Source organism: Scyliorhinus torazame, chromosome 29 (assembly GCF_047496885.1).
Source record: "Scyliorhinus torazame isolate Kashiwa2021f chromosome 29, sScyTor2.1, whole genome shotgun sequence".
NCBI classification, from domain to species: domain Eukaryota; kingdom Metazoa; phylum Chordata; class Chondrichthyes; order Carcharhiniformes; family Scyliorhinidae; genus Scyliorhinus; species Scyliorhinus torazame.
Window position 1 is genome coordinate 14,335,731 of NC_092735.1, and position 13,205 is coordinate 14,348,935.

Consider the following 13,205-nt stretch of genomic DNA (forward strand, 5'->3'; position numbering starts at 1 on the left):
ACCTCGTACATCTCCTCTAAACCTTGCCCCTCGCACCTTAAACCTATAGTAATTGACCCCTCTACCCTGAACAACAAAGAACTAAGAAAAGTACAGCACAAGAACAGGCCCTTCGGCCCTCCAAGCCTGCGCCGACCATGCTGCCCGTCTAAACTAAAATCTTCTACACTTCCGGGGTCCGTATCCCTCTATTCCCATCCTATTCATATATTTGTCAAGATGCCCCTTAACACCCTGGTACAAAAGGTGAAGTCACACGGGATGAGAGGTGAGCTGGCAAGGTGGATACAGAACTGGCTAGGTCATAGAAGGCAGAGTAGCAGCAATGAAAGGGTGCTTTTCTGATTGGAGGGCTGTGACTAGTGATGTTCCGCAGGGATCAGTGCTGGGACCTTTGCTGTTCGTAGTATATATAAATGATTTGGAGGAAATAAATGTTCCAGGGATGAGAAACTTCAGGCATGAGGATAGATTGGAGAGGTTGGGACTGTTCTCCTTGAAGAGAAGGAGGCTGAGTGGAGATTTGATAGAGATGTTCAAAATCATGAAGGGGCAGAGTGGACGGGGAGAAACTGTTCCCGCTGGTAAAAGGATGGAGAACGAGAGGATGCAGATTTAAAATGATTTGCAAAAGAAGCAAATGTGATTGGAGAAGAAGCTTTCATGCAGCGAGTGATTGGGGCCTGGAACGCACGGCCCGGAAGTGTTGTGGTTCAATTGAGCCATTCAACAGGGCATTGGATGACCAAATGATTAGAAAGGGATGGAAGATTGGGAAAGTTTCAAACATAAACAAAGGGAAACTAAAAAAGTAATTAACAGAGCTACGGTAAATTACAAAAAAAACTAGTGCGGAATATCAAAAAGGACAGCAAAAACTTCTATCAGTACATAAATTCCTGATTGATTTTGTATACACCTCCCCCGCCTCAGGAAGGCAGACATTGTTAGGGACCCCTCACACCCAGGCTTTGCCCTCTTCCAGACCCTTCCATCAGGCAGAAGGTACAGAAGTCTGAAGACCCGCACATCCAGACATAGGAACAGCTTCTTCCCCACAGCTACTAGACTCCTCAACAACTCCCCCTCGGACTGATCTGTTCCCTGTAAGAACACTATTCACGACACCCTATGCTGCCCTTGTTTGGCCCCTTGTTCCACACTGTAACCAATCACTATTTGTTGATACACCACTGTCAATGTACTCTTGTCAATTATTATTTTGTCTACTATGTACGTACTGTGTACATTCCCTTGGCTGCAGAAAAATACTTTTCACTGTACTTCGGTACATGTGACAATAAATATCAATCAATCATAAAAGGGATGAGAGTTACTAATAATAATAATTTTTATTAGTGTCACAAGTAGGCTTACACTAACACTGCAATGAAGTTACTGTGAAAAGATGTTGGTCCCTTGGAAGATGAAACTGGTGAGTTAATAGTGGGGAACACAGAAATGGCAAAGGTGCTGAATCAATGCTTTGCCTCAGTTTTCACGGTGGAGGACACTAGTACCATTCCTGTAGGAACAGGCAATTCAGAGGTCACAGAAAGGGAGGGATTTAGAACAATCAGCATCAATGAGGAAACAGTGCTCAACAAACTATTAGGATTGAAGGCAGACAACTCCCCAGGGCCTGATGGCCTACATCTTGGGGTATTGAAGGAAGTAGCAGCAGAGATAGTGGATCCTTTGGCTATAATATTCCAAAATTCCCTGGACACAGGAAAGGTTCCAGTGGATCGGGAAAATGCTAACATAACGCCCTTATTCAAAAAGGGAGGCAGAATGTGGGAAATTACAGACCAGTTAGTTTAACATCTGCTGTTGAGAAATTGTTAGGATCAATTATCAAGGAAGTAATATCAGGATATTTGGAAAGTCAAAACGCTATCCGTCAGAGTCAGCATGGTTTTACGAAGGGCAAATCATGTTTGACTAACTTGCTTGAGTTCTTTGAAGGTGCAACAAGCAATAATGGGGATCCTGTAGATGTACAGACCTCTGGAAGGTGTTTGATAAGGTGACGCACAGAGGGTCAATACACAAGGTGAGATCACATGGGATCAGGAGTAAGTTATTAGCTTGTATACAGACTGGCTGATGTAACTAGTGGGGTACCACAGGGTTCGGCCCTTGGGCCTCAGCTATTTACAATCTATATTAATGACTTGGATAGGAGGTTCTATAGCCAAATTTGCAAAGACACAAAAATGAAATGAAAATCGCTTATTGTCACGAGTAGGCTTCAATGAAGTTACTGTAAAAAGCCCCTAGTCGCCACATTCCGGCGCCTGTTCGGGGAGGCTGGAACAGGAATCGAACCGTGCTGCTGGCCTGCCTTGGTCTGCTTTGAAAGCCAGCGATTTAGCCCAGTGTGCTAAACCAGCCCCTATATGTGGGACAGTAAGTTGCAATGAGTAAATAAGAACCTTACAAATGGATATGGTAGAGGGTGAGGTGGGATTGTACAGAATTGTACACCTTTTCTTTCAATCCTATACTATCTTAGCCACAAATGATGCATCCTTCCCCTGCAGTCTTTCTTTCCACTAGAATGTATCTTTGCTGAGTGTTATGAAATAGATCAGGAAGGCAAATGTAATGTTAGCATTCATGTTGAGAGGGCTAGAATACAAGAGCAGAAATGTACCGTTGAGGCAGTATAAGGCTCCAGTCAGACCCCATTTGGAGTGGATTCTTCAAATCCTCTATTAAATACTTGTAGATGCAAAGGGACGGCACAAATCATTTTCAAAAAATAAAAGTCGCAACTGAGGCACCTGTACCTCAAAACGTAAATTAAATTTTGGGGCTGATAAACTATTATGGAAAGTTTGTCTCTAATCTAGTAACTATTCTCAAGCCTTTACACAACTTATTGTGTCACAACAGGAATTGGAAATGGATGAATTAGGGCGGGAAGGCCTTCAGACAAGTTAAGGAGGTATTACTAAGGTCAGAAGTCCTGACAGTCTTTGAACCGAAGTTACCTTTAGCGATTTCACCCTATGGGGTGGGGGTACTGGTTTCTCACGGAATTCCCAATGGTGAAGAGAAGCCAATGGCGTTTGCAGCAAAATCCTTGAACAAAGCTCAAATAAACTCTGCAGAGAGAGAGAAGGCAGCTCTCGGCACCATTTTCAAAATCAAATGTTTTTACCAATACCTGTCTGGAAGGAAAGTTACTTTACTGATGGATCATCGACCACTGACAAGGATACCTTGGCCGTACAAATGTCTTATTAGGTTCTTGATCAATAAGGGGATCAGGGGTTATGGGGAGAAGGCAGGAGAATGGGGATGAGAAAATATCAGCCATGATTGAATGGCAGAGCAGACTCGATGGGCCGAGTGGCCTAATTCTGCTCCTATGTCTTATGGTCTTACACCGTGTCTTCCATCTCCAGCAGCAAGCTGGACACAGAGGTGGGCTTTGAGGTTGCCAGCACATACATACACAATAAAATATCGTCAATCAAATCTCCATGGGAACGCTGATGGACTATCTAGATTATCTTTACCTAATGAGTCACCAATGAATAGATTGAGTGATGATATTTTCTATTTCAAAGAGGTCTCTAAGTTAGGAAATATACCAGAAATAAGCCACTCCTGTCAGAAGTTATGGACATGGTGCTTCTCCTACACCGATCAAACTCAGGAGGGTGTAGTGTGGAGGAGACACGCTGATCGACTTTTAGCAGCTAGAATAAGATTCTCAGAAACAGAGTCGACCGAGAGTCCACAACAAACCGTGTCACATGAAGACCTAGACAGTCCTGACACTACCAGAACCAACTGTGGAAGACAATGCACCAGTTGAGGACACATCAACACCGAGTCAACATCCGAACACGACATCGACTCTGGTTGAGGTAACAACGGACAACGTTCATTAGCACTGCTGCTTTCCGACGCTGAGGTCCCGGGTTCGATCCCGGCCCCGGGTCACTGTCCGTGTGGAGTTTGCACGTTCTCCCCTTGTCTGCGTGGGTTTTACCCCCCCGACCCAAAGGTGGATTGGCCACGTTAAACTGCCTCTTAATTGGAGAAAAATAAAGAATTGGGTACTCTAAATTTTTTATTTTAAAAAAGTGTAGGGATGTGTGGGTGAGGTTCCAGGGATCTGGCGGGGGAGTGGGTCCAAGGTGGGTGCTCATTCGGGGGTCAGCACAGACCCAACGGGCCGAAAGGCCTCCTCCTGCGCTGTGGACGCCGCCCCGCCGGACGGTCCCAGCCATTGGCGCTCACTCGGGGATTTCGAATTCCTCATCCCCGTTGCGCTTTTCTTGGGTCCGCCGCAGCATCCCGTCCCACGCGCGCCGCCGTCACCCACCCCCCCCCCCCCCCCCCGGGGCCCGCCCCCCGCGCGTGCGCACCGCCGAACCCTCCGCCGCTTGCCCCGCGCGTGCGCCGCTACTCTCGTTCGAGCTGAACCGTCATGGCGGATTCTTCACTGGACGACATCATCCGGAGACGCGGCCTCCGCGTGAAAGGCCGGTAAGAAGCCGGGAGGGCGCGGCCGGGGGGGGGAAAGCGGGGGAGGCGAGGCCATCGACCGATTGCCCGTCGGGTCCCGGAGCTCGGCCTCCAGCCGCGGTTCCGAGTCGGAAACCGGCGCCGCGCCCCCGCAACCAAACTTGCTGCCCCCCTCCGAGACCCCGCCCCCGACCAGCCTTGCAGCGGATTGGTCGCTGGCGGCGCGGGCACTTTCCTGATTGGTCGGTGCCGACGTCAATCATGTTCCGCCAGCAGGTGTGGTTGTCGAGGGCGAGCGGCCCCGGGATCCCCCCCTGAGGAATTTACCCCCGGAGTTTATCCCGTCAAATCTCCCGGGGTTTCCGCCCAGGCCTCCTGGATTTACCCTTGCCCCCCCGACTGCTTTAATCTATCTGCCCCTCCCCTGGGGATTTACCCCCGCTGAGACTTCCCCCTGGATTTATCCTCTCTTCCCCCACCCCCCCCCAGATTTCCCCCCCCCCAGATTTCCCCTCCCCCAGATTTCCCCTCCCCCCCCAGATTTCCCCTCCCCCCCCAGATTTCCCCTCCCCCCCCAGATTTCCCCTCCCCCCCCAGATTTCCCCTCCCCCCCCAGATTTCCCCTCCCCCCCCCAGATTTCCCCTCCCCCCCCCCCCAGATTTCCCCTCCCCCCCCCCCAGATTTCCCCTCCCCCCCCCCAGATTTCCCCTCCCCCCCCCCCAGATTTCCCCTCCCCCCCCCCCCAGATTTCCCCTCCCCCCCCCCCAGATTTCCCCTCCCCCCCCCCAGATTTCCCCTCCCCCCCCCCAGATTTCCCCTCCCCCCCCCCCAGATTTCCCCTCCCCCAGATTTCCCCTCCCCCCAGATTTCCCCTCCCCCCAGATTTCCCCTCCCCCCAGATTTCCCCTCCCCCCCAGATTTCCCCTCCCCCCCCAGATTTCCCCTCCCCCCCCAGATTTCCCCTCCCCCCAGATTTCCCCTCCCCCCCAGATTTCCCCTCCCCCCCCAGATTTCCCCTCCCCCCCCAGATTTCCCCTCCCCCCCCCAGATTTCCCCTCCCCCCCCAGATTTCCCCTCCCCCCCCCCAGATTTCCCCTCCCCCCCCCCAGATTTCCCCTCCCCCCCCCAAATTTCCCCTCCCCCCCCAGATTCCCCCTCCCCCCCCCAGATTTCCCTCCCCCCCCAGATTTCCCCCCCCAGATTTCCCTCCCCCCCCCAGATTTCCCTCCCCCCCCCCCCCCAGATTTCCCTCCCCCCCCCCCAGATTTCCCTCCCCCCCCCCCAGATTTCCCTCCCCCCCCCCAGATTCCCCCCCCCCCAGATTTCCCTCCCCCCCCCCCAGATTTCCCTCCCCCCCCCAGATTTCCCTCCCCCCCCCCAGATTTCCCTCCCCCCCCCCAGATTTCCCTCCCCCCCCCCCAGATTTCCCTCCCCCCCCCCCAGATTTCCCTCCCCCCCCCCCAGATTTCCCTCCCCCCCCCAGATTTCCCTCCCCCCCCCCAGATTTCCCTCCCCCCCCCCAGATTTCCCTCCCCCCCCCCAGATTTCCCTCCCCCCCCCCCAGATTTCCCTCCCCCCCCCCAGATTTCCCCCCCCCCCCAGATTTCCCCCCCCCCCAGATTTCCCTCCCCCCCCCCAGATTTCCCTCCCCCCCCCCCCCCAGATTTCCCTCCCCCCCCAGATTTCCCTCCCCCCCCAGATTTCCCTTCCCCCCCCCAGATTTCCCTCCCCCCCCCCCCCCAGATTTCCCTTCCCCCCCCAGATTTCCCTTCCCCCCCCAGATTTCCCTTCCCCCCCCCCCAGATTTCCCTTCCCCCCCCCAGATTCCCCCCCCTAGATTCCCCCCCCCCCAGATTTCCCCTCCCCCCCCAGATTTCCCCTCCCCCCCCCAGATTTCCCCTCCCCCCCCCAGATTTCCCCTCCCCCCCCAGATTTCCCCTCCCCCCCCCCAGATTTCCCCCCCCCCAGATTTCCCCTCCCCCCCAGATTTCCCCTCCCCCCCAGATTTCCCCTCCCCCCCAGATTTCCCCTCCCCCCCAGATTTCCCCTCCCCCCAGATTTCCCCCCTCCCCCCAGATTTCCCCTCCCCCCCCCAGATTCCCCCCCCCAGATTTCCCCTCCCCCCCAGATTTCCCCTCCCCCCAGATTTCCCCTCCCCCCAGATTTTCCCTCCCCCCCCAGATTTCCCCTCCCCCCCCAGATTTCCCCTCCCCCCGATTTCCCCCCCCGACTTCCCCTCCCCCCCCCAGATTCCCCCCCCCAGATTTCCCCTCCCCCCCCCGAGATTTTCCCTTCCCCCCCCCCCAGATTTTCCCTCTCTTCCCCCCTCCCCAGATTTCCCCTCTCTCCCCCAGATTTCCCCTCTCCCCCCCAGATTTCCCCTCTTCCCCTCCCAAGATTTCCCCTCTTTCCCCCCACCCAAGATTTCCCCTCTTCCCCCCCCCCAGATTTCCCTTCCCCCCCCCTCCAGATTTCCCCTCCCCCCAGATTTCCCCTCCCCCCCCCCCAGATTTCCCCTCCCACACATTACCCTCCCCCCACATTTACCATCCCCCCCACATTCACCCTCTCCCCCCCCCCACATTTACCCCCCCCCCCCACATTTACCCCCCCCCCACATTTACCCCCCCCCACATTTACCCTCCCCCCCCCCCACATTTACCCTCCCTCCCCCCACATTTACCCTCCCTCCCCCCACATTTACCCTCCCTCCCCCCACATTTACCCTCCCCCCTAGATTTACCCTCCCTGAGACTTCCCCCTGGATTTACCCCCCCCCCCCCCCGCCCCAGATTAACTCTCCCTGAGACTTCCCCCTGGATTTAGCCCCCCCCCTCCCAGGTTTACCCTCCCTGAGACTTCCCCCTGGATTTACCCCCACATTGAATCTGCACCCCCCCCCCCAGACGCTCAGAATTTACCCCCCCCCCCCCCCCCTAGGATTTAGGGAGCTAACATTTTGAGTCTGTGTGACTCTTTGTCGCCTAGACTCTAAATGTTCGCTCCCTTCTCTCTCCACAGATGCCGTCAGACCTGCTGAGATTGTCCAGCATTTTCTGATTTTGTTTCAGATTCCAGCATCCACAGTAATTTACTTTTACACCCCCCTGGATTTAGGCTCCCTTCCCGTCCATATTCACAATCCCCAGATCCCGAGGATCAACAACCCCTTCCCCCAGACTCCTGTGATTTACCGCCTGAAACCTGAGATTGCTCCCAAAAAACATGATTCCCTTGAGGGATCACTTGAAGGAAAGGATAAAGTGAGAGAGCAAGATGGAAATAAGAATAATGATTATCAGAGTGTGGCCTTAGTTAGAACGTTAGGCTACACTTGGAGTATAGTGTTCAATTCTGGTCGCCACACTACCAGAAGGATGTGGAGGCTTCAGAGAGGGTGCAGAAGAGATTTACCAGAATGTTGCCTGGTATGGAGGGCATTAGCTATGAGGAGAGGTTGAATAAACTTGGTTTGTTCACTGGAGCGAAGGAGGTTGAGGGCGACCTGATAGAGGTCTACAAAATTATGAGGGGCATAGACAGAATGGATAGTCTGAGACTTTTTCCCAGGGTAGAGGGGTCAGTTACTAGGAGGCATAGATTTAAGGTGCGAGGGGCATGGTTTAGAGGAGATGTACGAGGCAAGTTTTTTACACAGAGGGTAGTGGGTGCCTGGAACTCGCTGCCGGAGGAGGTGGTGGAAGCAGGGACGATAGTGACATTTAAGGGGCATCTTAACAAATACATGAATAGGATGGTAACACCAGGTTAAAGTCCAACAGGTTTGTTTCGATGTCACTAGCTTTCGGAGTGCTGCTCCTTCCTCAGGTGAATGAAGAGGTATGTTCCAGAAACACATATATAGACAAATATATGTCTAGTCCAACCCCAGTCCAACGCCGGCATCTCCACATCATGAATAGGATGGGAATAGAGGGATATGGAGCCCGGAAGTGTAGAAGATTTTAGTTTAGACGGGCAGCCTGGTCGGCGCAGGCTTGGAGGGCCGAAGGGCCTGTTGCTATGCTGTACTTTTCTTTGTTCTTTGTGGCAGAAAGAGACCGTACACCCTTAAGAGTGAACCATCAGGTAAGACCAGAGGTTGCAAGAATTGTAAAAAAAAAAGGCAGAATGAAAGGCTCTATATCGAAATGCAAGTAACATTCAGAGCAAAGCAGATGAATTGTCAGTTGAAACATGGTACATGGCTGGTTTAGCATAGTGGGCTAAACAGCTGGCGTGTAAAGCAGAACAATGCCAGCAGCGCGGGTTCAATTCCCGTACCAGCCTCCCTGAACAGGCGCCGGAATGTGGCGACTAGGGGCTTTTCACAGTAACTTCATTGAAGCCTACTTGTGACAATAGGCGATTATTATTATTAAACCTGATGGCCATTATAGAGACATGGATTTTGGGAGGCCAAAGCTGGAACCTGAAAATTCAAGGGGACATGACATTTTGGAAGAACCAGAACCTACAAAGTGTTGGAAGGGTAGCTCTGTTAATTAAGATGACATTAGCACAATAGAAAGGGATATCCTGAGTTCTAAAGGCCAAGATGTAGAGTCAGTTTAGGTAGAGATACAAAATACCAATGGGCAGAAGTCACTTGTGTATGTCGTTTACAAGTCCCTTAACAGTAACTACACTGTCGGAAGTGTGAACTGGAAGAATTAATGGAGTCTTGTGAGAAAGTTATAGCAATAATTGCAGGTGATTTTAATCCATGTAGATGATTCAGATTGGCAACGATAGTCCTAAAATTGAGTTCACTGTTGCCAGGAGAGTTGGCAGCATATTCTAGAGCCAACCAGAGAGAAGGCCATACTGGATCTGCTAATGTGCAATGAGAGTAAAGGTGCCCCTTGGTAGCAGTGCTCGTAACATGATAGAATTTTGCATTCAGTTAGAGAGAGAAAAGCGACCACCTATGTTTTAAACTTAAATAAAAACAGTTACAGGGATTTGAAGACAGAACAAGCTGAAATGAATGAGGAAATTAGGTTTTGGGGTAAGTCAGTGGCGATGTAGTGGCAGACATTTAAGGATATAAGACAGCGGAGCAGAATTAGGCCATTCGGCCCATCGAGTATGCTCCACTACTCGATCATGGCTGATATGTTTCTCATTCCCATTCTCCTGCCTTCTCCCCATAACCCCTGAACCTCTTATTAATCAAGAACTTAGGGCAGCACGGTGGCGCAGTAGTTAGCACTGCTGCCTCACGGCACCGAGGTCCCAGGTTCAATCCTGGCCCTGGGTCACTGTCCGTGTGGAGTTTGCACATTCTCCCCATGTTTGTGGGTTTTGCCCCCACAATTCAAAAGATGTGCAGGGTAGGTGGATTGGCCACACTAAGTTGCCCCTTTATTGGAAAAATGAATTGGGTACTCTCAATTTTTTTTAAAAAAAAATTAATCAAGAACCTATCTATTTCGTCCGTCCACCGCCCCCCCCCCCCCCATCCTTCTAAACTCCATAGAGTACAGGCCCAGAGTCCTCAACCGCTCCTCATATGACAAGCTCTTTATTCCAGGGATCATTCTTGTGAACCTGCTCTGGACCCTCTCCAACGCCAGCACATCCTCCCTTAGATACGGGGCCCAAAACTGCTCACAATACCTCAAATGGGGTCTGACCAGAGCCTTATACAATCTCAGAAGTACATCCCAGCTCTTGCATTCAAACCCTCTCAACATGAATGCTAACATTGCGTTTGCCTTCCTGATATATTTCATAACACTCAGCAAAGATACGTTCCAGTGAGAAACTGGAAATCATTTGTGACTAAGATAGTATAGGATTGAAAGAAAACGTGTACAATTCCGTGAAGATTTATTGCAGGTCAGAATATAAAATCAGCAAGACTTTTTTAAAAATGGAGAAGGAACAAGAGTGTGAAGGAAAGTGATCTAGAAATATCAGTATCTAAACAGGAAACGTGTAACTAAAGTGAGCCATGGTTTTCTATTATAATAATAATAATCGCTTATTGTCACAAGTAGGCTTCAATGAAGTTACTGTGAAAAGCCCCTAGTCGCCACATTCCGGCGCCTGTTTGGGGAGGCTGGTTCGGGAATTGAACCGTGCTGCTGGCCTGCCTTGGTCGGCTTTCAAAGCCAGCGATTTAGCCCTGTGCTAAACATTGTTCCCCGTGTCTGCGTGGGTTTCGCCCCCACAGCCCAAAGATGTGCAGGGCAGGTGGATTAATTGGGTACTCTAAATTTTTTTTTTTTTAACATGGCTTTGCGAAAGAGGCACAAATGTATTAGAATTTTTTGAGGAAGTAACATGCAACATAGATAAAGAGTAACCTGTAGGTGTACTTGCGTTTCCAAAAGACATTTGATAAGGTGCCACATCAAGAGTTACTAAGAGCTTTTGGGATAAGGGGTAACATGTTAGCACAGATAGAGGGTTGCTTAGGTAATAGAAAGCAGAATAAGGATAAATAAGTTATTCTCAGGTTGGCACGATATAAGCAGTGGACTCCCACAGGGATTAATGCTGGGCTCCAAATATTTACAATCTACATCAATGGCTTGGGTAAGGGGACCAAATGTATGGTAGCTAAATTTGCTGATGGCACAAAGATGGGTAGCAGAGTAAGTTCTGAAGAGGACGCAAGACCTGCAAAGGATTATAGACAGGTTCAGAGATTGGGCACAAAAATTGGTAGAGGGAGTATCATGTGGGGGAAAACTTACCCACTTTGGCAGGAAGAATAGAAAAGCAGCGTATTATTTAAATGGCGAGAGATTGCTTAACTCTGCATCTGGGTGTCATGGTACCTGAATCACAATCATTTAATCTGGTGATTAGGAAGGCAAATGGAATGTTGTCATTTACTACAAAGGGGATCGAGTATAGAAGTAGGAAAGATTTGCTGCAGCGGTACAGGGTGTTGGTGAGGCCACATCTGATGCAGTGTTGGTCCCCTTGCTTCAGAAAGGATAACGGGCATGAAAAAAAACCCTTTTGGGCGGGTTTCGTGGATTGCAAGTGCCAGGAATGAGCCCGCTATTGAACGGGACTTACCTTTATTTCCTGCACTGCCTCAATCTCGCAGGTGCTCGAGCCCCCCGCACTCCACCATCGAGGGCAAGGCACCCCCCAATCACCGACATTGGCAAAATGCCACCTTGACACTGCTGGCTTGGCAGTGCCTCTGCCAGTACCACCTGGGCACCCAGGTGGCGCTGCCAATGTGTCCGGGTGGCATCAGTGCCATGGTGCCACCCTGGCACAGGCTGATCACCCAGGGGCCTCCAATCACCTGGGAGACCCCCCACCCCTCCCAAGTGCCGTTCCACCGTGTCCCTATTTGTGGAGACCAGTGCTAAACGGTGCCCGGCTGGGGTCCCCTTCATGAGGCCATTAGATCCCGGGGGCTGGTTCGCTCTGGCCGACATTTTAAATGTGCCTAACTACACAGAGACAGACCCGTCCCCGCCAGTACTGTACCGCAGTGTGACACAAAGGCAGACCAATCCCCACCAGTACTGTACCCCAGTGTGACACAGAGACAGATCCGTCCCCACCAGTACTGTACCCCAGTGTGACACAGAGACAAACCCGTCTCCACCAGTACTGTACCCCAGTGTGACACAGTGACAGACCCATCCCCACCAGTATTGTATCCCAGTGTGACACAGAGACAGACCCGTCCCCACCAGTACTGTACCCCAGTGTGACATAAAGGCAGACCTGTCTCTACCAGTATGTACCCCAGTGTAACACAGAGACAGACCCGTCCCCATCAGTACTGTACCCCAGTGTGACACAAAGGCAGACCAATCCCCACCAGTACTGTCCCCCAGTGTGACACAGTGACAGACCCATCCCCACCAGTATTGTATCCCAGTGTGACCAGAGACAGACCCGTCCCCACCAGTACTGTAACCTAGGAATGTGGGTTATTGCTACAGTGTGAAAACATTACCTACCTACCCAGTGACTAACAATCTACTGTCAGTATCCAGGGAGTCGGTGAATCACATGTTCGAGCTGGGGTTTTGACGCTGCTGAATGGTTTATTTGTGCTGCTTGTTTCTTTCCGCAGACCAGCACCGAGTGCCAGGCCACTTGTTGGTGGCGTTAAGTCACGGATCGGAGATCAGTTTGTAAACTTGACCTCGAGCTGGCCCGTCACTGGCTCTCAACGGACTTTTGATGCTCGGCAGAAGATCGGCATCACGGATGCTCGGCAGCGGCTAACGATGAGAGACGCTCGGGAACGCCTGGGACAGAAGGACATGCGCTCAAAAATAATGGGGAGCACCTCAAAGGTTCTTGACGCGCGTGAAATGATCAATTCGAGGAAGGGCCAGGAAGGAAATGAAAAGCTGGCGGCGGTGAAGAAAGTATTGGATGCGAGGGAGCGACTGAGTTCCAGGAGAAGTGGTCCGGCTGCATCCACGATTCCAACAGAAGCAACCATCAACACAGGAGGCAGGATAACTAAAACATTCCAAGTACCACAGGTGGAAACTTTTAACCTGCAACCTCGGTATATTTGGCACAAGATTATTTACTGTGTCAAACCATCTCTTACCATGTGGTGCATTCCTTACGTGGGTACCAATGCTGCTGCCCTTTACAAGAGAGGGCGGTGCCGTGACCGGGGGAGGCTGGTGACGGTGTCGCTTGCATCGCCAGAGAGGCCGTCTCAGTCCCCGGCGTTTGTTTCCTCTCGGGTCCCAGGGCAAAATGATCC

At 51.6% G+C, this 13,205-nt stretch overlaps 1 protein-coding gene across 1 annotated transcript in view; it reads left to right on the forward strand.

Annotated features, from left to right (window-relative positions):
- The first annotated feature begins 4,370 nt into the window (after positions 1-4,370).
- The window catches only part of LOC140403875 (polymerase delta-interacting protein 3-like), a 79,836-nt gene continuing 71,001 nt past the window's right edge, over positions 4,371-13,205 (forward strand). Inside the window, exons 1-2 of the mRNA XM_072492089.1 lie at positions 4,371-4,509; positions 12,552-12,972. Of these exons, the coding sequence (XP_072348190.1) occupies positions 4,451-4,509; positions 12,552-12,972 (480 nt within the window). The 5' untranslated portion in view covers positions 4,371-4,450. The remainder of the gene's footprint in view (positions 4,510-12,551; positions 12,973-13,205) is intronic.